This window comes from Capricornis sumatraensis, chromosome 8 (assembly GCF_032405125.1).
Source record: "Capricornis sumatraensis isolate serow.1 chromosome 8, serow.2, whole genome shotgun sequence".
NCBI classification, from domain to species: domain Eukaryota; kingdom Metazoa; phylum Chordata; class Mammalia; order Artiodactyla; family Bovidae; genus Capricornis; species Capricornis sumatraensis.
This window is the reverse complement of record NC_091076.1, coordinates 62,054,813-62,080,837: the sequence shown is the minus strand read 5'-3', so window position 1 is coordinate 62,080,837 and position 26,025 is coordinate 62,054,813. Positions and strand designations below refer to the sequence as shown.

Below are 26,025 nucleotides of genomic sequence, written 5' to 3'. Positions count from 1 at the left end.
ATGCTGCAGGATAAGGGCCTGTCGGAGAGCGAGGAGGCCTTCCGGGCCCCGGGAGCTGCGCTCGGCGAGGCCAGCGCCGCCAGCGCCGCCAACGCTGCCAACGCCCCGGAGCCGGCGCTGGCTGCGCCAGGCCTCAGCGGAGCCGCGCTCGCCAGCCCCCCGGGCCCCGGCGCCGACGTCGCCGTCGCCACCGCCGCCGCCGCCGAGCAGGTAAGGGCCCGGCCGGCGGTCTCGTGAAGGTCGGGCGTCGATCTGTCTGCAGGGCCACCAGCGTCTGTCCAACCCGCCTCAGTGCGGGCAGGACTGCCGCGCTCCCCCGGGCAGGGCGCCTTCTCTGCCTTTCGTCCTTCCTCCACTTTGCGCTCTCGAGGCTGCTCTGGGACAGGCGACAGGGGGTACCCCGCAGTGCAGCGAGCCTGGGAAAAGGGTCCGGCGCCTCGACCTGGAGAGGACGAGAGGCGAAAGCCTTGGGACCAGGCGGGGAGAGTGGCCCCTGGTCCGGTGGCTGCGGGAATCCGTCCAGCTCCGGGGGCCGAGGGGACGGACGTCACCGTGACCCTGTGCACGCCCTCTGCCCGTGCGGGTCTGCAGGCCGCGCCTGCGAGTGCGGCGCTGTCGGTCGGGGCAGAGGTGCCCCTCCCAGGTCGGTGTGTCTGCCCGCAAGTCTGTGGCCGTGTTGGGTAGAGTGTTTATGTTTGTGTAGGAGTGTGTCGTTGACCCAGGCAAGGTCGGTGTGTGTGTCCTCTGTGGGCCCGTCTGTAGGTGCAGCTCCGAAGAAGGGAGACTCACTGATTACATTCACATTTGTAAAAACTCACCAATGGTACAGAACCATTTTGTGAAACGAAATCTGCCAGGACTCCGGGAGCCTGGGCTCCTAGCGGGGCTGGCAGTGTCCTGCTTGGCCCCTTGGGCCTGTGTCCTCCTTTCTGAGCCCTGGGCCAGGCCGACACGAGTCCCTCCCTGCCCTCCCTAGACCATCGAGAACATCAAGGTGGGCCTGCACGAGAAGGAGCTCTGGAAGAAGTTCCACGAGGCGGGCACCGAGATGATCATCACCAAGGCCGGCAGGTCAGCGCTGGTTTTCCTTCGGGGTGGGTGACAGACGGGGGCAGTGGGGATCCCCAGGGGCTCTCTTAGCAGCCCCCTAGATCTTCAGCCCAGAGGACAACGACTCAGCCTACTCCGCCATTCAGGCCTTAGCTCCTTGTCTGCCGGAGCTTCTGAACTGGCCGCGGGCAGCGGGTAGGGAGCTGCACGGCCCAGGCAGCGGCGGGACCGGCGGGACCGGAGGCAGGGGCGGGGCAGTGTTATGCAAATGAAATGCAAATTCGGGTCGCGCCGCCGGAGGTCCCGGCTCCAGAACTTTTGGGCCCTGAGGGCGTGGGGGTGGGGGTGCAGCTTTGTCCGCCTCCTTTTGGGGACCTGCTCAGGGTTGCATTGACTGGGGACTCGGAGATGCCCCTCCACAGACGGAAGAAGGGGACTGGACCATGTTTTCCTATTTCCCTAAATTTTGTGGGGTGGGGTGGTGGGGAGCGTGAACCCCAAGGCTCTCATCTCACGGGTGCCGCTCGGCCGTTGCCGGTCCCCTTCAGCCAAGGAGAAGGCACCCTTCGGCTGTGTGTGTATGTGTGTGTGTGTTGTTCGGGGAGCAGTCCTCGGGTGGCTGCCAGAGAGGAATGATTTATAAAGTGGAAACATCTTTAAAATGCGCTGGTGTCTGTGGGAGAGACCCGGGAGGAGAGGCAGAGAGGAGGAAGCCGCGGACCCGGGCAGGATGGAGACATTCGCTGGGGTGGCGCGGCCCGGGTGGGGCTGGAACCGCGAGGGGGGCGGTTATCAGGTGAAGGGGGCTTGCTGCAGACCGAACCTGGAGAAAGTTCAGTTCCGGAGTCCCTTCCCTCTACTCTGCCTCCTCCACCAACTCACGCTCGATTTTGGTCTCCGGGGTACAGTTTAGGTGTGAAAATGTCCCTCTGTCTGGCCGTGGGCCCCTAGCTGAGTTTTCTGAGGAATAAGACGGTGAGGCATCAGGCGCCAGGAATCGGGAGTCCGACTTGGGGCTTCCGGTTCCGCTCACCTCCTTCCATCTGTGCACCCCTCCGGCCAGGTATTTTAGCGTCTCTGCTCTCTCCTCATCTCCATCTGTAAAACAAGAGGTCTCTGTACAGTTGCCTGTAAAGCCCTAGCACAGCTCCTGGCACATGTGAGCACACGGTGAATGCTAGCGAATTCCGTTCATCACAATTAGAGAAATGTCCGGCATTCACTCAGCGCTTTTCTCCTCCTTTTTAGAGAACTTCCTCGGAGCTGCTTAGGGAATGATGCGTCAAAGGACATAAAAAGCTGGTGGTTTGCTGTACACAGAGTAGGGGTGCTGGGTCCTTCCAGTCTGCCCACTGACAAGCCTTGCAAATTTTCTTTTGTTTTGCTGGGGATGGGGGTCTGGGCACTTCTCTGCCCTCTTGCCTAAGTCAGGGAGGTGCTATGGCCATCCAGGGCTTCTATCAGGGAAGGAACAAGATGTCAGGGCTTGAGTTTGCTGCACTTGGGAATGGGAGGGAAGATATATTGGGGGATGTGGTGAGGGGAGTGCCTCATGGAGCACTCACTGAGGACAGTGGGGGCCAGGTGTCGTGAGCCCTGCCTTATCCTAGCTGTGTGCACTTGGGGTAGTCCCCAAATTTCCTGTGGCTCAGAGGTATTTGTTCAAACAGGATGGCGACTGTAGACCTACCTGCCGTTCTTTCTTTTTCAGTTACTCTGAGATTCAAACCAGGGATATTGTGAGCAGTGCTTGGTAAATTGCTAAGTGGATTATAGGTGTGAATGGAAGAGGTGGTTATTTCTTGTTACTGCTGGGATATAGGGAAGGAAAGAAGAGAAAGATCCAGAACTTCCATTTTTAGGCTGCAGAAATAACCTTGTCTCTTGAAAATGAATGGCCGGCATGCCTTTGGGCATGCCTGGCCCCTGCCTTTTTAAACAAAAGGCATTTGTGATTCTCCTCAGTGGGGTTTTCTGCACCTGCATGAGGCCTCCTCCCTCCCTCTCCCAACAAACACACACACACACACACACACACACACACACACACACATCCCACATTTCCAGAGGTGACTGGCTTCAGGCAGATATTTGTGCCTGATCCTAATGGAGGCTTAGAGATGGACCTCAGGGAATGATGATAATAATTTTTAAATGGCCGTGATGATGTTGGCCAATTAAGGATCCATCTCAGTCTTTCATTTCTCTGGCAGAAAGTTTTCCTTGCACCAGCCTAGTGCTTAGGAAAGTCACTAGCCTCATCCCCTGCCCGCACGGTTCTCACAGAACCCCCTTCCTAGCTGCCCACTGACTTGAGAGACCACTTTCACCGCTCCGACCCCTGTGTCTGCCTCCTCACCCCCGCCTCCAGCCCACGGCAGCCTTGAAAGGCAGCTTGCTTTGCTCAGGCTCCTGGCTCCTCCGTGTCCTGTCTGGTGCCTCTCCCTCTTTTCTTCTTTGTGCTCTGTACCATCGGCCTTCCTGGGACACTTCTGTTTCTCGATGTTTCTCCTGAACCTTGTGTCATAGAGTCCTAGACTGCCTGAGCTGGAGAACCAAGAGAACATAAACCCGACCCCCGAGAAGGGGAGGCATTTGGCGCTTGCCCATAGCAGCAGGGTTAGGCAGTTACCAGGTTCTACACAAGCCAAGAAGTGATGCCCCACCCCCCGAACGAAACCCCAACTTTGAGAAATCCCCTTGATTGCTTGTTTATGGGGGCCTGCTCAAGGTGGAGTTCTTGTGCTGCTGTAGAGACCCTGGCTGGTTAGGGGCACGACTGCTCTCTGGCTGAAGGAGCGGGGCTGGAGAAAAGGAGCCCGAATGTTCTCAACCCAGTGTGAGTCCTTAGTTATGCCTTAAGCCCGTGAAGAGCTGACAGCCAAAGGGAAACAGGGTCTCCTTCATCGGACAGTGACTTTAAGTTCTCTGACAACGCGAGAGGGTGAATAACATGCCAACCACAGTTCAAGACAGCCGATTTCTGAATGCTCAGGAAGCCCTGAAGTCGAGTGTCAAATGGGGCCAGAGTGTTCTCTAAGCCTCTCAGAAGGCTGCACCCAGAGAGTTTATGCCCTTAACTGCAGAGAGCAGGGCCCTCTCTGCCACCTCACATCTCTGCCAAGCTTGATCCATGTGAGAAACTGCCTTTTCTCCCAAACACGGATAAAAGTGAGCTCCACAAAATTTAAATAAAAACCTCCCCAATATGAAAATTTCCTAACTGTCTGACTGCTCCGCTCCTAGGTCATGGTTTTGCCACCAGATAAATCTCCACTATCAGCCTTCATAGCCTGTTGAGTTCAATGTTGCTTGTGTTAGTGACAGTGAATTTGTGTTTGAAAAATGAACTACTGATGAGAACTCCTGTTGAACCTGTATTGTTTGTTATTCTGAGGCAAGGATTTGGCCCGGCTTAATCCGGGGCTTCAAAGCCAATTGCCCTCACTCTGTATACAGAGCGTCAGAGCCCAGTGGCGTGGGTGATAAGAGAAGTAAGGGTTGAAGACACTGGGAAAGTGGGCTGGGGAGAGAGTGCTTTGATCTCTTTCTAAAGTATTTTCTGAAAGCAAAAGTCTATCAGAAGGAAGTGTCTTCAAAAAAAAAATCTCAGAGAACCAACTGGTCTTCCAAAACAGCATCTATTCCACACACCCTCTTTCCTGCCCCCATCTTAGGGAAAATATTTCTGAAAAATGCTTTGAGAGAAGTAGAAAACTCTGTGCATGTGTGTGTGAGTATGTAAATGTGTGTGTGTGTGTTAAGTGGAAATAAATTACATTGCTCTGTCCATTGCTCTCAGAAATCATTTGGCTACAAAAGCTTTGGTCTCAGTATTAAATGGCACCCCCTACCTCCCACCCCCAAACTCAGCCTTAGTTGCTGGGCCCCAACCTGTTCCCAAAACACCCAGAATTCTTCTTTAAGACCCTCAGACACTAGGAATAGAAAATAGATGGGGTTTTCTGTGGACCCCCTACCCTTTTCCTAAAGCACTTTCCTTTCAAACTCTGGCCTCTGTGTGTGTGTGTGTACACATCTTTATGATATATACACACATATATAATTTTTAATGTCAATTTTATTGAAGTGGAACATTCCTGCAGAAAAGTGAACAAGTCTTAATTGTACAGCCCTATGGACTTCTACAAACTGAACACACCAGTGTTACCACCACCGGGATAAAGAAGCAGAACATTACTGACCCCCAGCACCCCTTTTCTCCCCTCCCAGTCACCACTTCTCCCCACCTCAAAAGCCTTCTCCAGGCTTCTCACCCCTTGGATTTGATTTTGCAACTCTATTTTCAGGGAAGCGCACATAGCTGCTCCTGGGATTCCTGAGCAGCTGGGACTGCAGTGGACTTGGAGTTTGGGGTCCCCGCTGATTGGAGAGAATCTGTCCAATCCCCCAGGTTCTCTCTTCCCTGCTACCCCAGCTCCTTGCAGGATTGGTGGAGAGGGAACAGGTCAGCACCTTGAATTTTGCCCCCTCCTTGGGCCCAGGCCCTGGCACCCCACAGCTCTCTGAGCCCAGATGAAGCTTGTTGGCCCCTCTCTCAGCATCCTTCGTATTTACTGGTTTGTCGCCAAAATCCAAATGCCCCAGACCCTTGCCCCGCGCCCTGAAAGCCTCCAACACCAAGAAACGTCCAAGGAAGCTTGTTTTAGCAGTTCATTCTAAAACCATTTCCTAGTATGGTAGATAAGGCTTCAGGCCCGCACCCTTCCAGAGCCTGTTTCATGATCAGAGGAGAAACCCCCAGGCTTTCATCTCCTCCCGGCCTGGCAGGACAGGCGACTTGTTTATCCCCTGGCGGAGCGGTTTCCGCAAGGTCCCCCAGAGTGCCCCGAGGGGGCGGGGACCCAGAGCCGGGAGAGGGGGCCCCGGCCTCAGAGAGGAGGCCCCTGGTGCACGTGCAAGGGGTGCGGAGGGGCGCAGGGAGCAGGCAGGACAGAAGGCTCGCAGAGCCTGCCTCTGGGTGGCTACGGGTGCTGGGCACAAGTAAGACAGGGCTTCCCTGCCAGCCGGGTGCCAGGGCTGAGCGCCACACGGGCTGCGCAGAGTCACGTCTCCCCTCCCTGTCCCTCTGAGGGGTTCACTTCCCCCCAAAGGGGTTGGTTTTCGGGTATCTTTTTTCTATCCTAAATCACAGAAGCAGTTCAGGCGGTTTCATCTGTGGTTTCATCTGTTGCAACAGAGAGGACCTGTAGAGTGCAGGGCAAGCCCAGGGCAAGTCGTGGCTCCCAGGCCTTCCTGGCCCCTGTGGCCTGCGTCCTGCCCTCCTGGGGCACACTCCAACGCCAGGCCTCTGGGCTCCAAGCTCAGCCCCTCTGGAACCGAAGGGCAGATGCCGTCAGCTGGGGCAGGAGGCTGGCGGGCTGGTGTGCCTCACCTTCTTCCTTCGCCTTTCGCGCACAGAGGGCCTTTATCCTTCTGGAGCCCCTTAGGTGGGGAGATGAGGGGGCCCAGGGTCCCCAGCGCCTGCGTCCTCCATGGTCCAGAAACAGCCACCACACCGGATCCTCAGAGAGATGAAGATACCTGTTTCCACGAAGTCAGGGGTGCTCACTGAGCCTGGGCCTGCTCATCCTGGAGCAAAGGACCTTTGGATCCACCCTGAGACCACCTACCTCATCCTCCTTTCTGACTTCTGAGGGCTCCTGCCCTCAGAAGAGGGGAAAGGGAGGCAGAGGCTAGGAGACACCTTCCTGCCCTGCCCCAACTCCCTCAGAACCTCCTGAAGGCTGTTATCAGCTGGGAACCTGGTCCACACCCAGCTTCCAAGAGAGGCCAAATCACAGGACAGCGGCCCCAGGCCTTGAGCGGCTGAGCACAAGCTCCTTGCCTGCCTCCTGAAGAGTACCAGTCATGTCAGCCTGGCCTCCTGAGCTGCTGAGATGAACTGCAGTAGGGAGGGACTTCCCTGGCGGTCCAGCGGTGGAGACTTCACCTTCCGATGAGGAGGGTATGGGTTTGATCCCTAGTTGAGGAGCTGGGATCCCACATGCCTTGGGGCCAAAAAATCACAACATAAAACAGAAACAATATTGTAACAAATTCAATAAAGACATCAAGAAAATCTTTTTTAAAATGTGGTAGGGAGTAGAAGGGGAAATAGGATCTAGTACCCTGCTGCCCCCCACCACCAACCTAGATTATAAAGACTGTGGCAGTGGCAGCCAGCCGTCTTATCTGCCCCCTTTGTGGTCACCGGCCCGGGGGGTGGGGGTGTGGAGGGAAGCCGGGTCTGTCCTCTGCTGTTGCCACCTGGAGTGATTGCAGGAGAAACAGGCCAAGTACATGGTCCTGATTCCGGGAGAGCCCCAAGTCATTCTGTGGCTGTTTCTGTAGCTGTTGCAAAATGGTAGCCTGCAGGGGACGGGATTCTTGGCCTTCCCCTAGGGATGGGGGGAGCTGAGGCAAGTGCTGCCTCCTCCAGTCTCAGGGTCACAAGGCGAGGCCGAGGCCGGGCCAGGAACGAGGCGGTGCCGGCTCCAGCTGCGCCCCCAGGGTTGGGCAAGGGGCTGGTAAGCAGGAGGCAGGGTTGGGTCCTCTCGCTCCGCCCATTCCTGGAGAGGGGGTTGGGTGGACATTCGAAAATGCTTTCAGTTGACATCTGAGACAAATTCTTCCACACAGTTTATAAGTCCCTAGACTTGCAGCGAGAACTTCCCTCCTCCCTCCAGGCACGCACACATGCACTCATGTGCACTCCTCTGGGTCTGCAAACTCATGTGCTCAGGCACACACAGGGTCATGCGGCTCCTGCACCCCTGGCCCCTGGCAAGGCTCTCAAGGGCCTGTCCTTCAACCAGGGAGGGTGCAGAGGCCAGGGCACGCTCCGCCTCAGGGTCCTGGGCTTGCTGTAGGGTCTGTGGGGTTGGGGGCAGGCCTTGATCCCTTCTGGAAGCCCTGCCCTGTCGAGGTAAGCTGGTTCCATGTTGACGCAATGGGAGACTCAGGTCATCTGTTTGTGAGGCGCTTAGGACAGCTACTCTCGAGGGTCCCTGTGCTGTCTCTTGGCTTCGTGAGAGCCAGAGGTCCCCTGTTGGCTTTCCCAGAGTGGACTGCGTGGGCAGTCTATCGGCTCTGGGGATCTGGGTCCCAGTTGTCTTGGTTTGTCCTTCTGGATTTGATCCTGCCTCTCTCGGAGGCATCTTTGTCAAAGGTCAGCTAGGAAGCAGTGCGAGGGTCTGATGAGGACCGTGAGGAAGTTCCCCTCTGGGGAAGTCCAGGGTCAGGGACCTGGTGACCGGGGGGATAGCCCACAGGTATGTGTACATGTTGTTGTAGGTGTGGGTGCGCTGAGTGGTCCCAGGTAGTGTCCCTCTCCAAAATGTCCCCTGAGCCTCGGGGTCCTGGGCAGTTTCAGCATGGGCTGCAGGAACTGGAAGACTTTCTTTTTGATGAGTCTTTTCTCACGGAGGTCGGTCATACCTCCTGCAGAGGAAGGAGAGTGGTCGGGGTCAGTGGTAAGAGCCAAAAGTGGATTCATTCAATCCACCCAGCAACCTGTGAGATGGGTGTATTGATAACGTCCCCCCTTTGGAGTGGAGAAGGAAATGGCAACCCACTCCAGTATTCTTGCCTGGAGAACTCCATGGATGAAGGAGCCTGGTGGGCTATAAGCCATAGGGTCACAAAGAGTCAGACACGACTGAGCGATGAACACTTTCACTTTCTTTCACCAGAGATAGGGAAACCAAGGTGTAAAAACATCCAAGCCAGTTGCCTAAGACCTCGTGGTTTGTCAGTGGTGGGGCCAGGCTGTGGACCACGGCAGGGTGGTTCTAGAAATCCATGCTCTTCTCCTCAAGGTTCCTGGACTGACCTTCCCTGAGAACCAGTTAGCGTGCACAGGCCCAGACAAGGCATTCACAGGGATAAACACCTCTTCTCCACACACAGCAGGCATCCAGAGACCCTGCAGCACTCTCCTGCAAGTTGGTTTGAGGCTGGGGGTTTGTTTCCATAGAGACATGACCCAGAGGTGGCATCTCATGGACCATAGAGGAAGCTGCCAGGGATTCCCAGGTCTTCTGCTCTGGTCCCCTGGAATGACCCTCTGGAACTTCTGTTGTGTATGGATGACAGACAGGAGGGAGATAAAGGCAGCCTGGCTGGTGCTAAAGTCCTGAGCAGGGCCTCTGTGCTTCAGCTGCTCACAGCCACAGGCTGACAACTGCAGGGGCTCAGAGGAGCGGCTTGTGCAGCCCTTTCCTTGTAGGGGAGGTGGGAGGGGCTGGCCAGAGAGGGAAGTGATTTATACGAGGTCAGGAAGCTCCGACTGGTGCCGAGATCTCGCCTGCGCTGTGCCATCCCTCTGGTGCTCTGTCCCCGCCCCTGCCTCACCCCTCGGCTTCCCCTAGGAGGATGTTCCCCAGCTACAAGGTAAAGGTCACGGGCATGAACCCCAAGACCAAGTACATCCTGCTGATCGACATCGTCCCGGCGGATGACCACCGCTACAAGTTCTGTGACAACAAATGGTAAGAACTCGGGACCCTCACGTCACCCGCCTTCCCACTCATGCACACCTGTCCCCTGCCTGCCGTGTGGTCTGGGGACTTACCAGTTAGTCCCAGTGACTGGCCAGATCCGCAGCTCAGGCACCGGGCTTGCCGAAGCCACAGGGTCGTCTGCACACCTGCTGCAGATGGGGTGGGGGCTGGAGTGAAAACGAGCCACAGTGTTTGGGTGTCTGATGGATCTCAAGGGTCTGCGCTCTCCCCATGGCTGTGGACACCCAAGGGTGGGTGACTGGGCTGTGGGGTGACGCGTGAGCCCCAGCGCTGGGTGGGTCTAGGCTCTGACAGGGCTGCGCTGGAGGTGGGGGTACAGCGGAAGGTAGGAGCCACTTTCCTTGGGGGCCTTGACAGTCCATGCTTAGATCCTGGGCTGTGACTCTCTCTCCTGTCTCTCCACCCCCTTGCTCCAGCTTTTTTTTATTCTTGTGTTGTTGTTTTTTTTAAGTAATTTTTATTGGAGTGCAGCTGCTTTACAATGTTGTGTTAGTTTCCACTGTGGAGCAAACTGAGCCAGCCAGACATACACATCCATCCCCTCCCTTTGGACTTCCTTCCCATTCAGGTCTCCAGAGCACAGTAGAGTTCCCTGTGCCACACAGTATGTTCTCATTCATTATCAGTGTTACGTATAGCATCAGTAGGGTATAGGTGTCACCCCCAATCTCCCAGTTCCTCCCACCCCCACCCACCCCAGGACCCTCCCTCTTAAGCTGCATGTCCACCATCCAGGGAGAGCAGGCAGGTTAAAGGCCGAACCCAAACTGGGACCCAGTAAATGAAGGCAGTTTTTCCTCGGCCATCCCGTTCATGTTCCCCGTCTGCCCCCCAGAGCCTAGGACAGCTCCTGAGGAGAGAGTGGGAGGGATGAATGACTCCACAGCCCAGCACGTGAGCGTGGCTGTGTGGGGTAGTAAGGTCGCAGAACCTGAGCCCAGGAGGCCAGGTTCGGTGGCCGGGTCCTGCCAGGAGCTCGGTTCTGTTTTCTCTCTGGGCTGGTTTAGCACTCAAGGCAGATTCTCCCTGAGTGGACAGCTACCAGTTCACTTCTCACCATTGTTTTGGGGGCAAGCAGTCTGAAAATCGTTTCTGTCGTCTGAGAAGCTACCTCCAAATAATGTTATTTCTAACATGTAAAAAGTGTAAATACAACCCAGACATGGAAGTGCCTAAATCTCCCCATGACACACTTGTAATTAGCCCCACTCCTTCAAATAAACCATCCCATTTCTCTACAGTTTCCCTCTTTCTCTACTGCAGTGAGATACGGGAGGTTCAGGACAGCTATCCCTCCCAGCACCCTCTCCTCTGCGCCACCCCCCCTGCCCTTTTACCCCCAAAGCCCTAAATGGACGGTGCAGTAAGCACCAGCAGTGATGTGGTTCTCAGGCCTCTGGAGATTTGCTCTTGTGGGATGGGAGACAGGAAATCTGGGCTCCCCAAGACCTCAGGGCAATCACCGACCACGGCTTCTCCACACTCTGTTGGCAGGATGGTGGCAGGGAAGGCTGAGCCCGCCATGCCTGGACGGCTATACGTGCACCCAGATTCTCCTGCCACGGGGGCCCACTGGATGCGGCAGCTGGTCTCCTTCCAGAAGCTGAAGCTGACAAACAACCACTTGGACCCCTTCGGGCATGTAAGCAGGGGGCTGTCTGGCTTCGAGTGTGGGTGCTGGGGCAGGGAGGTGGGGCGCTCAGAGGTGCTCATCTGGAGAATCCATTCTCGGGACCCAGTCCCAGGCGGGTTTATGGGCCAGAGCACAGGGTCTGAGTTCCACAGTAAGCATCCTTCCCTTGGCACTTACTGGCTGGGTCACTTAGGGCAAGTTTCTTAGCATTTTTTGCACCTTAGTTTCCTCATCAGAACATGGGGATGCCCAGGTGAAAATTAAATGAGATTATGCAGAAGGCATGTGGCGCCCAAGAGGCTCTGAATGAATGTCGACTATGATGGTTTCCCTTTACCGTAACAAATCTGCCTGCAATGTGGGAGACGTGGGTTCAATCCCTGGGTCAGGAAGATCTGGAGAAGGGGATAGCCACCCAGTCCAGGATTCTTGCCTGGAGAATCCCACAGACAGAGGAGCCTGGTGGGCTACAGCCCATGGGGTTGCAAAGAGTCGGACACACGACTGAGCAAGTAACACTTGATGACGACGACGACATGGATGGACCCACATCTCACAAATCTCAGCTTCAGTTTCCCCAGATCTGGCCTTGCTGGGGCCTAAGACCAGGAGACTGTCTTGAGAAAGAGTCACCCATGAGCTCAGAAGCCTCATCCCTGGCGTCCGCCTGGCCCCGCAGCCGCCCGCCCTGGAAAGGCAGGCCTTGCACTGGCTCCTGTGTCAGCCCCTTCCTGGCCTTGCCTAGGGCCTGGCTCTCACAAGAGCAACTCTGAAACCCTAGGGATGCTGCTGCTGACTCCCCGTCCAGGCTGCTGAAGCTCATTCTTTCCCCAGTCTGGCCCTGGCAGGCCCACAAAAAGCTCTTTATGTGGAAATTTTTAGCTCATACGCGTGGCAAACAGAAGCCTGGGGACCCAGTATTATCTGCCAGGGAGCAGGCCTCGCCCCTCTAGGTTACGCTTGGTTACCCTGGAGACACAGGGTGGGGTGTTGATGGAGTGGGTGCCGTTGGCTCCTGGATGTGGTTGCCCCGGCTGCACGCTCATAACATCTGTGTGGAGGGGTGGAGGGGGAAAGCAAGGGTGGGGGGCGTGCAGGCACGTGCCTCTTTTACACCTCAGTTCTGTTTCTGGGGAGCTGTGTGCAAATCAGCACTCTGTGAATCATAGCTCCTTATGGAGAATGCCAGTGATGCATCCTTTCTGGTTGATGGGTGTGTAATTGGCAAGCAGCTCTTGGTTCTAATTTTCTCAGAGTCTGTTCAGTTCTCTTCCAAGTCATTGGTGATCGATAAACCAACAATTAGGAGAATGCTTAGTTAATATGATCAATTCCTGACTTGTCTGTTTGGCAAGCAGCATGGGGTTTTCGCACACAGGGAGATGCTGTTGGGTGTGTGACAGAGACACCCCGGTGGGCCCCAGGACACGTGCCCCTGCAGCCTTCCACAGGGGCGACAACAGGCCGCCCTCCAAGGGGAAGGGTCAGCCAAGCCCCCACCTCTCAGATCACGGGGTCTTTCATGACCGAGGGCCAGAGAGACTGCCATTCTGGCCAAGACTGCTCGTGGTCAGCTCCTCTCTGGCCTCCTCTGCTTGGCCAAGCTTTGGGATCCACCTCGAAAGATTAGTGAGGGCCTCCATGGTGGGAGCCACATCTCTGCCCACAACTGCACACACACACACACACACACACACACCCCAGGGACCGACCATTGGGGTGGACAGAGCTGGGTGGGAGCTGGATCCTTGGGTGAGTGACCAGAAATACCCAGGGATCAAAGCTCTGGTGAGAATTTTAGACACACAGGTTGCTCTCATGATTCCCAGCTGCAGGAATGTCTCTGAGGACCCTTCCACCTCCCTGGACCCCTGCAGAGAGGGCCAGGGGAGGGAGTCAGGTGGTTGAAAAGTGGGGCTGTTTCGGAAGCAGGAGGGTGTGACCCAACTTTCGTTGCCCAGCAGTAGGTTCCTCACCCTGGCTTGCTGCTTTGGTGGCTCCTCTGGGGTCCCGAAAGGGTTTGCAGTGGTCTTGAGCAGCCAGCAGGGCTGGCTTGTCGATGGCTTGTGATGTTGGGCGTGCCCCTGGCTACACTCGCCACACCAGCCTGGGGCCCTCCTCTCCTCGGCTGGGGGGCTATTAACTCAGCTTCCTCCCCGGAGGGTTGGGGTGTAGAGTATCTTCCTTCTCCCCATCCCGTTTTCCCAACAAGTGTAGTCTGTTGGTTACTGCACCTTCTGTGGGGGTGGCGGGGCTCAGGGAGACAAAGTGCTTGTCTCAGGAGCCGGGAGTAACAGAGCACAGATGGACCCCTGCCTTCTGAGGCTGAGGCCTGTGCTCCTTTGGCTTCTCCCCCCATCTTTCGGTACCCAGGGCTCCAGCTGTCAGATCTTCAGCAATCTAGAGCATCACTGGAGAGCACGCAGCCTCTGACCCTGCAGGGAAGGGCTGTGGAGGATGAGCTAACTTCCTAGACATATCAAGGCAAAGTGGCCCATTTGAGCCTTGGCTTTCTGCCCATTGGTCTGTGCCAACTGGAGCAGTGAGCTCTCCAAGTCGCCCTTCCTGGCTTCTCGGTGCAGAAACCTGGGAAAAACCCATTTGTACTGTGAACCTGCCCCTGACAAGTCCTCCCACACAGCTCACCTCCACACTTTGCCATTTTTCTTAAAAGCTTCCACATCTCAGGGAACTTTCTCCAGCCAGGTGGACAGTGGACTCCCCACTCAGGATTTCAGAGACATCAGCAGCTGTCTCCCACATGCCACCCAGCCACCCAGGAGAAGGGTCCAGGTTCCAGGAGCCCCTCAGGCCACATGTTCAGAAAAGATAGAATTGGCTTCTGATTAGAAAACTCCTGTGGGTTTTTGCTGTGAGTCCAGGAAAGCCCTCTGTTCTTGAGGGGTAGAGTCAGGGTGTGACCTTTAGGTTCTGGGCATAAGCAGACAACAGGGGCAGAAACGGTCGGGAGCCTGGGACCAGGCTGCTCCAAGTCAGCTTCACAGCTGTGGCTCTGCTGGCTAAGAGGACACCTGCCAACCTCCCCTCCTGCTCACTGCCCCCTGTCCCCAGCAGGGTCCTGTGCCAGGTGACCACGGGATGGGAAGAGAAGCTGCTCCGGGCAGTTGAGGAGAGCCTTGCTAGTCTGGGGCCTGCGTCCTGCAGTTGGACATGGAGATGGCTGGCACCTGGGTCTTGCTTTTCTCCTAATCTGGAGGCAGAGAGGGATGGATGCGTGGTGGGTATGTGTGTGTGTGTGTATGTATGTGGCAGGGAGGGGATGGCTGTGTGGTGTGTGTGTGTGTGTGTGTAGGGAGATGGCCATCTTTACCACCTCCTGTGTCTTGCTTTTCTCCTCATCTGGAGGCAGGGAGGGGATGGCTGCGTGGTGGGTGTGTGTGTGTAGGGAGATGGCCATCTTTACCACCTCCTGTGTCTTGCTTTTCTCCTCATCTGGAGGCAGGGAGGGGATGGCTGCGTGGTGTGTGTGTGTGTGTGTGTGTGTGTGTGTGTGTGTGTGTGTGTGTGTGTGTGTGTGTGTGCAGGGAGATGGCCATCTTCACCACCTCCTGTGTCTCTGGACTCCCATGTTGCTGAGGAGAAAGGTTAGCTTATGATTGCTCACATAGTCAGTCTGAGCCTTGCAGAGGCTGAGTTAGCCCCAGACCGCGGATGTGGGCTCCCCGGGCCACAGAATGGCACAGGCACCGTCCCCTCAGTGTGCTTCCTCCACCAGCCATGGGCCTCTTAGCCTAGTCAGTTACTCCTGAGCCTTGGGATCCAAGCTCAAATGCCACGGCTTCAGGGAGACAGTTCGGGGTCCCCATTATATGCTCTCAGTGCACCACACACTTTTCAATTTGAGTACTTGCCACAGTTATAATTTTATACTTGTTTGTCAAATTTGTTTTTAAATAGGAAATACATTCATATGATTGAAAAATGAATCAGTGAACAAATGAAAAAGGTCTGCAGTGAGACATCTCCCTCCGCTGGTTTCCCATCCACCTAGTTTCTTCCAGCTGTGGCCACAAGGAACCAGTGTTACTAATTTCTTTTCTGTGTTTCTTTTTGCATATGCAGGCAGAATACTGTCTTGGATCCCTTCTTTTTGACACAGAAGGTACCATGTTTTAAACACTTTGCACCTTGCTTTGTAAACTCAGTGTCTCAGAGATCATTTCATTCACGTAGAGCTGCGTCTTTCCTTTTACACAGCTGCGTAGAGTTTCATCCAATGATTGTTCCGTTAATCGTGTAGCCAGTCCTTATGGAAGGAATTAGAGGTTTCCCTATCTTTGCTCTTTCACTTAAGCTTGTACATATGTCGCTTTATACCTCTGCCAAGTATTCTTTGTGATAAAGTGCCTGTTTGAGGGATATATGGATTTGCAATTTGTCACCCTGTCCTGCATTGGTGTCACAGTGACGTGTCTTCCCACCATCGCTGTGGCCTCACGAACATGGTGGGAGAGAAATTTTTGCATCTTTTCCAGTCTCGTGGCTGAAATACAGATATCAGTTTTAGCTTCAGTTTCTATTTCCTTTATTATGAGTAAACATAAGCATCTTACTTTTGTGAGATCTCCTCTTTTGTGAACTCCTGCCCTTATCCTTTTCTCATTCTTAGATTACTTTTTAAAAAGTCACCTATCCCTTCTAGAAGCTTTTATAAGCGAGAAAGATTTAGCTCCCATCTGTGAAATTGAGTTGCTATATGTTTTCCCAGTTTGTCACTTGTCTTATTGGTCTTGCCTAGAGTGGTAATCCTACACAGACGTTTTTGATTGACTGTGTCAGTCTTTTCTCTATGGGTTCTGGATTTTGAGTCATTGAAAAGCCCCTATCCATTCCTTACTTATAAGGGATTTTTCTTGTGTTTTCTCATAGTATTTTATGGATTTATTATTACATTTAAACCACTGGCCCTTTTTCAATTTATTCTGGCATTAGATACCAAGTGTGAATCCAACATTTTTTTTTTTTTCTAGAGAGCTATCCAGTGGTCCCAACACCAATAACTGACTAGCCCTCTCCGCTCTCTGGTTTAGGACACTCTCTGGTTCTGTACAGTAAATCCCCGCCTGATTCTGTGTCTGTTCCTACGCCAGTGCTTTAACCGTTAAGACATCAGAATAGGTTTTAGTGTCTGGCAGACTCCGTCCTCCCCTGTTGCTCTTCTTTTTTCAGTTTTCTTGGCTGGTCTTGTCTTTTTTTTTTTTTTTATGAGCTTTAGAATAAGCTTGTAGTGTTGAGAAAAAAACTTACTTGTATTTTTGTTAGAATCACTTTAAGTCATAAATTTCCCGGGGGGACATTGATCATGATGCCTTTCTCTTCACTGGAGTCTGCCTTTTGTCTTTCAAAAGTGTACTCAAGTGTTTTCTTCGCAAGGCCCTTCACATTTCGTGTCATCGCGTTTGTTGCTAGCATCAGTGCAGTCTCTCGGCTGCCACTTTCTCACCGCTGATCTTTGCTTGATTTTGGATTACCGTGTGGGTTTCCCACTAGGCGGTAAACCAGGAGTTTGTTGTTGTTGTTGTTTTTTTACCACCATCGTGTCCTGCTGCCGGACAGTGTGAGTGGCAGTGAGCAGGAGTGACTGTTACTTCTCTCAGTAACCTGCCGAAGCGGGGTTTACTTAGCGAAGGCACTTCCTCTGCTGGGAGCTGATGTCCCCGCAAAGCGTATGCCGGGGGCACCCAGAACTACCGATCTCTTTATTTTCCTCCCACATTTGCTGAGCCCTGACGATGTGCCAAGCTTTGCTGGGTGCTTTGGGACACAGACTCCCCACCCAGCTTTAGACCGGCCCGCCCTCCCCAGCCAGGTACAGGTGCAGGTATGAGCTGAGGCTCAGAGATCAGTGCTGATGCTGGCTCTGCCCCCATCACTGTCTGAGGCTGGGCAGACACCTGCACCCTCTTGAGCCTCAGCTCCTTGTCTGTTACAGTGGGGCGAATACTAACACCTGTTAATACTTTGGGGCTTCCCTGGTGGCTCAGTGGCAAAGAATCTGCCTGTTAATTTGGGAGGTGCAAGTTCGATCCCTGTGTCGGGAAGATCCCCTGGAGAAGGAAATGGCAGCCCACTCCAGTTGGTGGGCCACAGTCCATGGGACATAACTTAACAAATGAACAACAACAACAACAATTAATACTTCACAGGGATGTTGTAAAGCTTGACTGTGTGCTGTGTAGACAGTGTTCAGCACAGGTCCCGGCACAGAGGCTGTGCTCTGTCCACACTGGCTGGCAGAGGAGGCACCACGCCCGCTCCCCTGGGCGTGAGGACTCAGGCCTGCCCGGCCCAGGCCTCTTGAGTCGGCTGATGGGCCGTCCACCTCAGTCCTGGTTTGGGTCTTCTCTGAGCCAATCTTTGGGCCTTTGTGGTCTCAGTGTTTTCTTCTTCTTTTTCAAACTTTTCTGAGCTGCAGATCCTGTCTCTGTCCCAAACCTCTTTGTGGGGTGGGAGAGGGTGAGAAGGATGATGGAGAAGGTCATCTCAGAAAGTACAAATGTGAGGCAGGAAACAATCTGGTTTTAATATTTGACAGGCAGACATTAGCCCCACTTGTTGTGTGCCTAGCATCCAGATAACCTTGCGCGTGCGAGGGGCGACGGGGCCTGGTGGATCCTCGTCTCCCGCCATGTTTAGTTGAAACTTTATCATTAATGACCGAGCCTGTGGTTGAGAGCAGTTCATGCTCTCTCCAGGGCCATCTGGAGTCTTCTCCGGATCCTGTCTCCCACCAGCTGTGTGTCCTTGGGCACGTCTTGTTCCCACTACTCACCTCCTGTTCCTCATCTGTACGATGAGGAGGTGGCACTAGAGTGGTCGCTATGTCCTGCCCCTTCCATGCCCTAATGTTCTGTGATTCCAGCGCAGATGAATCTGGGCCTCGTTAAGCCAAGCACGCCATGGTGATCTCTCGAGGAGATGGCTGTTTGGCACTATCACAATTGTTAAAATAGAACAGGCTTCTGAATTGTAGCCAGAACATAATGAATCCCATTTCTGTAGAACAGCGATGATGACGGGACCAGCCGTGTAGTGGGGTTTGTTGACGTGGCTGGCCCATTTGGCCCCATGTCCTCTGCAAGAAATATAAATGTGAGGCTCTGGCAAAATAGTTTAGTGTGGCGCCCGAGGAACTTCCGAGGAAAGCCAGGTGTGAGTCACCGAGCTGGTTTCCCGTTCTCCCAGGCGGTCAGGGCCGATGCTCCAGCTTGAGTCTGCATTAGTTCAGTGGCTGGAACTTTCTTCCACACACCTGCCCAGGTTCCAGATTGGCAGAGTCAGGAGGGGTGTTTGGGACCAGGTAGTCGAAAGCCTCACTGTACAGATGGGGACCGCGATGACTGGAGGCCGAGCACTTGCCCAGGACTGGCAGCTCATGGGCAGAGATCTGCAGACACTTCTGGGCCCCCCCCTTGACTTCCCTGTGGCTGGAGTTAAGCTCCCCTAGGGGCCCCCACCTTCCTTTGCGAGTCTGGCAGTGGCTCTCTCCCCCAGATTTCTCTGCCTGCCTGTCTGGTTCACTCTCCTAGAAGGTGTGTTTGGCAGTCTCTCCACCCTTGTCATTAAGGACCGTGTCTGATGCATGGGCTAAGGAGTTTGACCTTTATCCCAAGGGCAAGAGGGGACCATCAAAGGTGGCATTAGGAATAGAAGTGAAGCGGCATGTGAGGTGAAGTAAAGTGTTCGTCTGTCAGTCGTGTCCAGCTCTTTGCAACCCCAGGCTCCTCTGTCATGGGATTCTCCAGGCAAGAATACTGGAGTGGGTGGCCATTCCCTTCTCCAAGGGATCTTCCCAACCCAGGGATCGAACCCAGGTCTCCTGCATTGCCGGCAGGTTCTTTACTGTCTGAACCATCAGGGAAGCCCAGAAGCCAAGTATTGAGCCTTAAATATGGCAGGAATGGTGGTTGGTGGTGGTGGTGGGAAAATGGGAGGAAGAGGGAGAAATACAAAAGGCCTTGCCTTCAAGCAAGGTGCAGTCTTCCTGGATGACCCAGAAGGTTCTAAGCAAGGGAGTGACCTGATCTTTGTTTTACAGGTGGAGTCACAGGGCTTGGTCACTGACCAGACTCAGAGGTGGGGGACAGTGAGGGGCCAGGGGGCCTGACGATGCCCAGGGCTCTGACTGCTTAGGTGGCAGAGGCACAGGGTGGCTGTGGTCTGTCCCAAGCGGTCCTTAGGGATGGCACAGCCTCACTGCTTGGGACTACAGTGCCTGCTCTGGGTTCTGTCTGCCTCCTGTCCGTGTTCTCCCCTTGGGCCCCCCTCACCCCCACCCCACACCCAGGGGGGCTGGAGCATGTAAGTGATCACAGAAGGGCTGTCTGTGCACATGTTCATTCACTACTTCTGCCTGAAACATGCCTTAGAGTTTATCCTGTGCGCAAAGAAAGATGAGGGAGGAGGGGACAGAGAGTTTGTGGTTATGGCCCTGGATTTCCTCTTCCCGTCACCTGGTCTTGCACTCACTTGTTCCTGCTTTGGAGTAAAGGAGGAGCCTGGAGGTGCAAAAGGAGTAGAAGATACAGCCCTTTCTCTTGAGGAGTTATAATTTAACTGGAGGGACGAGAAGGAACGGGAAGCCCCTGGAAGCAGCACCATAGCTCAGTAGACCGTACTGGGGAAAGGAAGCTTCAGAATTGGGAGTTTAGAGCAGGCCTCAGGTAATCTGGGACAATTTCCTGGAAGAGTTGGGCCTAGAAGATGAGGGAGAATGGGGGCAAAAAGATCAAGACAGCAGAGAGAACTACAGGTGCGGAGGTGCAGAGGCAGGAATCCGGCCCCTAGGTCACCTCCCAGGCACTCAGCTGCTGGGTCTTCTGAGACCTTGGCACCACGCAGGGTGACAGAGGAACCTCTGGGGACTGGGCAGTGTGTCCCTAGCCGCTCTCCCCAGTGCCCCTCCCTGGGCTCCTGGAATGGACAGTCCAAGGAGGCCTCCCTGGCTTCAGCCTCATTCTGAGTGTTTCACCTGGCAGGCCCCACGTTGGGCAGTGGGTTCCCCAGCTGCAGATGGGATCTGGGGCTCGGGGGGCTCTGTATTTGTCCCAGGAGGCTCTGGAGGTTTGTCACTCTCCACTGAGAGTAGAGCAGGGGAGGGGCCAGTGCAGAAGGTGGAAGAATTCCTGCTGGAGCTGCCCAGCGAGACCTGGAGGCCAGGGCAGGGCAGAGCCCACAGCCTGGGTGCCAGACCACCCAGTCCTTCAGCTGAGCTTCTCCTTGAGCCGCCTTCCTTCCCAGGGGGTGAGGAGGCCGAGCCCCGCCAGAGGAAACCTGGCTCTGAACCCTTGCTCGGCACTCTGTCACCCAGGGGTTAAATCTCCCACTAAGCTTCAGCCCAGGCCAGGTCCCTGGGAACCTGGCGGGTGGTGGGGAGTGGGGGAGCCAGCCCAAGAGGGGGGCACTTCCTGGTGGAGAGAAAGGAGCTCCGCCAGGGACCAGCCTCGTCCAGCCAGGAAGGGAGCTGAAGGGTTAACAAAAACCAGCGCGATGCTGATAAAATGCCCCAAATGCCTGTCCTACCTCCAGTGGGGAGGGTGTCTGGCAAATGTCAACGATAAAAAATACATTTTAATGGCATATGATGCTGCCGCTACCGTGGGGCATGGCCAAAGGAAGAGGCTTTGGGGCTGCAACTACCGTGTGCTGGTCCCAGGGCTCCGGGCTGAGTGTCCTGGGCACTCGGCCTTTCTCCCCAGGCACCCGCAAGGGCTGGGGGGTGCCTGGGGCCTCCGGTCTTCTTCCGGCCTTGATACTGTGAACTTCAGCCCACGATGGCGCTCCCCCTCCCCCCCACCGGCCCAGGCTGTGGGCTGTCTGGGGCGGGTCTGAAGGCTGGGTGCATCAGGGTGTTCCCAGCCTCGGCTCTGCAAGCCCTCTGTGGATGAAGGGATGGGCGCCTGCCCAGACCAGACGGATCAGAGTTCATCTTCCTCGGCCTCCCCCTCCCCTGTCCTGCAGACCGTGGGCTTTCGCTGCTGACAGTAGTGAGAGGAGGGCCCGAGCACCCACCATAGGGCAGGTCCCACATATGTGGGGGAGGGATGAGCCAGGGAAGAGGCAGCCCACAGGGCTGAAGGCCAGGGCTCAGAGAAACCCAGGGCCTTGGCTGAGATCACACATCAGTCAGTGGCACCTGGACTTCTGCCTGCAACTCAGTTCCGCCTAACACTGTGTCGAGTCATTGGGGGCCTTTAAACGGTTCCGTCCCCCATTACTACAGCGAAGGGGCTGTCATCTGGGAGGCCCTGGGACCAGGCATTGGTGCTGAAGCAGACAGGCCAACGGGTGCCCCTGAGGTTGAGTTTGGGGCCCAGGGGCCTGGTTCTTCACCCTGCAAGGGAGGTTTATGGACCCTTCTGGGCTCAGCCCCCTGTGGTCAAACCCTGGAGACTTGGGTGTTCAGGAGAAGGAAATCCAGCCCCGGGCCGGCTGGACAAGGCTGGGGGCCCTGGCACTGACTCAATACCCTTCTCTTCCAGATCATCCTCAACTCCATGCACAAGTACCAGCCACGGCTGCACATCGTGAAGGCCGACGAGAACAATGCTTTTGGCTCCAAAAACACGGCCTTCTGCACCCACGTGTTCCCAGAGACTTCCTTCATTTCTGTGACCTCCTACCAGAATCACAAGGTACAGCCCCCCACCGCCCCCAGCGCGGACGCATTTCTGGGCCACCAGGGAGGCAGGCAGTGAAGCCCCGGTGCAAGACGGGCAGGGCAGTCGCTTCAGGAACCCATTCAGTCCTACAGAGCCGTGAGAATGGAAGACGTGCAGGGGAAGGAGACGAGGCTCCTGATCCCCAGCACAGGGTAGCTGTCTGTGGTCCATGCCCGGGACGGACAGAGGTGGCAACTAGGAACACCGGGAGCGTGGAGCTTGCCTTGTGGCTTCACTGTGGGGCCCTTTCGTTCTCCCTGGTGGGATTCCGGGCTTGCAGAGAGTAGGGGAAGAGGGTGGGAGGGGAGCCCTTGGGCACTGCCAGTGGTGGGGGAGCAGGTGACTGAGCCATTCGGAAGCCCTTCCCCAGCATGCGCCTGGCATATCCTGGCCCACCTCCCGCCCTGGCCCGACTACCCCAGACTGTCTTCTAATCCCCTAACGGGCTAGCCTATTTCCTCCCTGCCTGTGCCCAAGCTGCCCTTCCCTGAAGGCTTCTAGACCTGTGTTGGGACTGGTCGGATGTGGGGGAAAGATTTTAGGCAGAAGAGGGACAAGACTGTCCCTCTCGTGTCAGATTGTGTCAGACTGGCATTTAGGACAGGCAGGCAGAACCTGACGTGGCAGTTGTGCGGGATGGGGTGATGTGGGTGGGAAGCGGTTACAGGCCCCAGGAGAGAGTGGCGAGGGGCTGAATTCAGGAGCGCAGGACATAGAATGGGGGTCTGCCGCTAGGAGAACGGGTAAGGGCTGCAGCGAGCACTTCAAGGCCGGGGAGGCTCCTGCAAGATGCCACTTCCCCAGATGCTGCCTGGGGTTCTGAATGTGCCTGTGGTTGGGGGTGGGCAGGGCCGGTCCAGGCCTCTCCCCCCATGACTCCTCTGTGTCTCCTCTCCTGACAGATCACACAGCTGAAAATTGAGAACAACCCTTTCGCCAAGGGATTTCGGGGCAGTGACGACAGTGACCTGCGTGTGGCCCGGCTGCAGAGGTGGGGGCCGCCCTGGCCAGGGGGCCTGGGGCCGGTGGACGGGGTTCAAGCACATGAATGCGAGAACCCTCAGAGTATCTCCCCTCCCTTCCTGTCTCCGGCTGACTGTCTTTCCCTCGCCTCCAGCAAAGAATACCCCGTGATCTCCAAAAGCATCGTGAGGCAGAGGCTCGTCTCCACCCAGCTGTCGTCCAAGCCTGACGTCAGCCCCCTGCACGGGGCTCACCAGGCGCTCCAGCACTACCAATACGAGAACGGGGCTCACATGCAGTTTGCCGCGGCCGAGCCCCAGGACCTTCCCCTCAACACCTTCCCAGCCCAGAGGGACTCCAGCCTCTTCTACCACTGCCTGAAAAGACGAGGTAGCTCACTCCTGGTCTGGATGCCCTGGAGGGTCGGGATGTGGATGATGCCCTCCCCACAAACACTCCCCACTGCACACATGAGCATGCGGCCGTGCATGGGTGTGTGTGCGCATACACACTCTCTGTCACACACACACACACACACACACAGAGGTTGTTGTGGCCTGGGAGAGCGAGCCTACAGCATTGGGGACCATGGTCAGGCTCAGTGCTTCTTGCTTTGCACGCAGACAGCTTGTGGCCGGGGTGTCCCCTAGACAAGGATTTTAGGCAGAAGAGGGACAGAGTCAGACTGGCATCGAGGACAGGCATGTGGAGCCTGCCGCAACAGTTGTGTGGGACGGGGTGACGAGGAGGGGGTGACGTGGACAGAGGCTGCTACAGGCATCGGGGAGAGAGTGATGAGGGCAGAAGTGAGCGCACGGCGGGGGAGCAGAAGACAGGATCAGAGGGTCTGCCGCAAGCAGCCCCCAGTTCCAGGTGTCCCTTGGCAGCCGCTGCTTTGAGCACCTCCTCGGGGTGTGCAGAGGGCACAGAGTGAGCCAGGCGCTGCCTCTGGGCATGGGGGAGGCGGAAGCGTCCCAGTCCGGAGTTTGTCATTTGTAGAAGCGACCTCCACCCTGACCCTGGGAGTCCTGGCCGAGCACGGATTCCCCACCCTATCCCGTCAGATCTCCAGAGGCTTCTTGAGAGTGGATGGGGGCTGTTGGGGGATGTAGACTGGGGGCCAGGAAGACAGGCCACGGACCTGTCCGTGCTGGCTTCTTTGTGAGGAAGAGTCTGTGCCCTGGTACGAGGATTCAAGTTTGTCTTCTCTAAAATGCAAATGATTAGTATTACCATGTCAGAAGTCCTCACAGGGCCACTGAAATTCTCCTGGGAATAGGTTTGGGGACTTTGCTTGCCACACAGAATGTTCTCTCAGCCCAGCTCCTGGGGACCACCCTGGAAGACCCCTGAGTAGCCACTGCACCAGTCCTATTAGAACTAGTGACCTAAAACAAGGGCTGGCAAACTGTGGCCTTTGGACCAAATCTGGCCTGCAGTCCATTTTTGTTCAATCTGTGAGTCATACGAAATGGTTTTTACATTTCTAAATAGTTGAAAAAAAAATCAAAAGAAGACTCTTTCGTGATATATGAACATTCTATGAAATTCAAATTTTGGTATCTATAAATAAAATCTTGTTGGAACACAGCCATACACATTTATTTACCTATTGTCTATGGCCAATTTCCTGTTGAGAATCCCTAGGGAAGATAGAAGGATGGAGGCCAAGACAAGTAACTGGACAAGTGTTCTTAAATTTGTAGAGTGGGCTGCTGCCCAAGTGCTCAGGCCTGGGTTATCCTTGGGTCCCAGGGGTGGATGAGCTCGTCCAGAATCAAGCCTTCGTGCTTGAGGACGTTGAAAGATACACATCCATGGTCTGGGGCACTTAATGTCATCTTTCCCCCTAACAGAGTATATTAGCTTCGCCTTAGAAGTGCAAGTCACCTTTTACTTATTAACAGCTCCATTTCTTAATTGTGTAAACCCTGCTATGTTGGAATCTGCGTAATGACAATCTGATGGGACTTCTTTGAACATACATAAGGCTTACTTCCTCTTATGAAAGCAACAGGAACGTGCCTGTGAGTAGCTTTGGCTTGCTGAGGCCTTCCTGGGAGCAGAGGATGGAGGCAGAAGCACTGTGGCTTTAATTTTCTGGCTAATTCAGACAGATTGTAGCCTCTGGGCCTGGTGTGGCCTGGCAGTCGCTTCCACTCTCCTTGGCCAGGGTGGGCCTGGCCTAAGAATGCCAGTGCACATTAAAGCCTCTTACCGTCCCCAAGAGTCAGGGCGGCAAGGGATCAAAGGCATACGCCGCCTGGCTAAACACATCACTCAGTGTCCAGTGATGCGGTGTCCCCCAGTGGCCTTTGAGTGCAGTCCATGATCTGACCACTTCTGGGCTACTGCCACCTTATAAAAGCTGTCGCTGATTAAAATGGTCTGGGAGTGCCGTCGCAGTGTGGGGCAGCCCCCCCTCCCACGAATGACAAGGATAGGCTGTCCTGGCACCCAGCGGGGGCGGGGTGGTGGTGGTGGGGCAGTGGTGTTCTGGGCCCTGGGCTGGCAGACCTGGCTCTTCCTGAGGTTTCTTTGTCTTCCAGCAGACAGTGCCCGCCACCTGGACTTACCTTGTAAGCGGTCTTATCTGGAAGCACCCTCTGCCGTGGGGGAGGACCATTATTTCCGTTCTCCCCCGCCCTACGACCAGCAGATGCTGAGCCCCTCCTACTGCAGCGAGGTGACCCCACGAGAGGCCTGCATGTACTCAGGGTCGGGGCCCGAGATCGCGGGGGTGTCCGGGGTGGACGACTTGCCCCCGCCCCCTCTAAGCTGTAACATGTGGACGTCCGTGTCCCCCTACACGAGCTACAGCGTTCAGACCATGGAGACTGTGCCTTACCAGTCCTTCCCCACGCACTTCACCGCCACCACGATGATGCCCCGGCTGCCCACCATCTCTGCCCAGGGCTCCCAGCCGCCGGGCAACGCCCACTTCGGCGTCTACAATCAACTCTCCCAGTCTCAGGTCCGAGAGCGGGGCCCCAGCGCCTCCTTCCCCAGAGATCGCGGCCTCCCGGGCGCCGTGTGCGAGCGGAAGCCGCCCTCGCCACACCTGAACGCGGCCAACGAGTTCCTCTACTCGCAGAGCTTCTCCTTGTCCCGGGAAGCTTCCTTACAGTACCATTCAGGCATGGGGACCGTGGAGAACTGGACTGACGGATGA

General features: G+C 55.5%; 1 protein-coding gene across 2 annotated transcripts; it reads left to right on the top strand.

The window, feature by feature from the left end:
* On the top strand, nucleotides 1-26,025 carry TBX4 (T-box transcription factor 4). Of its 2 annotated transcripts, none has more exons than XM_068978218.1 (8): nucleotides 1-210; nucleotides 977-1,071; nucleotides 9,423-9,542; nucleotides 11,070-11,217; nucleotides 21,711-21,863; nucleotides 22,793-22,881; nucleotides 23,008-23,243; nucleotides 25,406-26,025. In XM_068978218.1, exons 1-8 carry the CDS (start codon nucleotides 1-3, stop codon nucleotides 26,023-26,025), a joined length of 1,671 nt encoding a protein of 556 aa, XP_068834319.1. The 2 variants fall into 2 exon arrangements, with proteins under 2 accessions (XP_068834319.1, XP_068834318.1); XM_068978217.1 differs by having other exon boundaries at nucleotides 25,403-26,025.

What these genes read in the sequence shown, in the direction of transcription:
- TBX4 (XM_068978217.1), top strand. Translation starts at nt 1, where the DNA reads ATGCTGCAGGATAAGGGCCTGTCGGAGAGCGAGGAGGCCTTCCGGGCC. An exon ending in ACTTGGACCCCTTCGGGCAT is followed by an intron (nt 11,218 to 21,710) that starts GTAAGCAGGGGG and finishes CTTCTCTTCCAG; the next exon opens with ATCATCCTCAACTCCATGCA. An exon ending in CCACTGCCTGAAAAGACGAG is followed by an intron (nt 23,244 to 25,402) that starts GTAGCTCACTCC and finishes TTTGTCTTCCAG; the next exon opens with CAGACAGTGCCCGCCACCTG.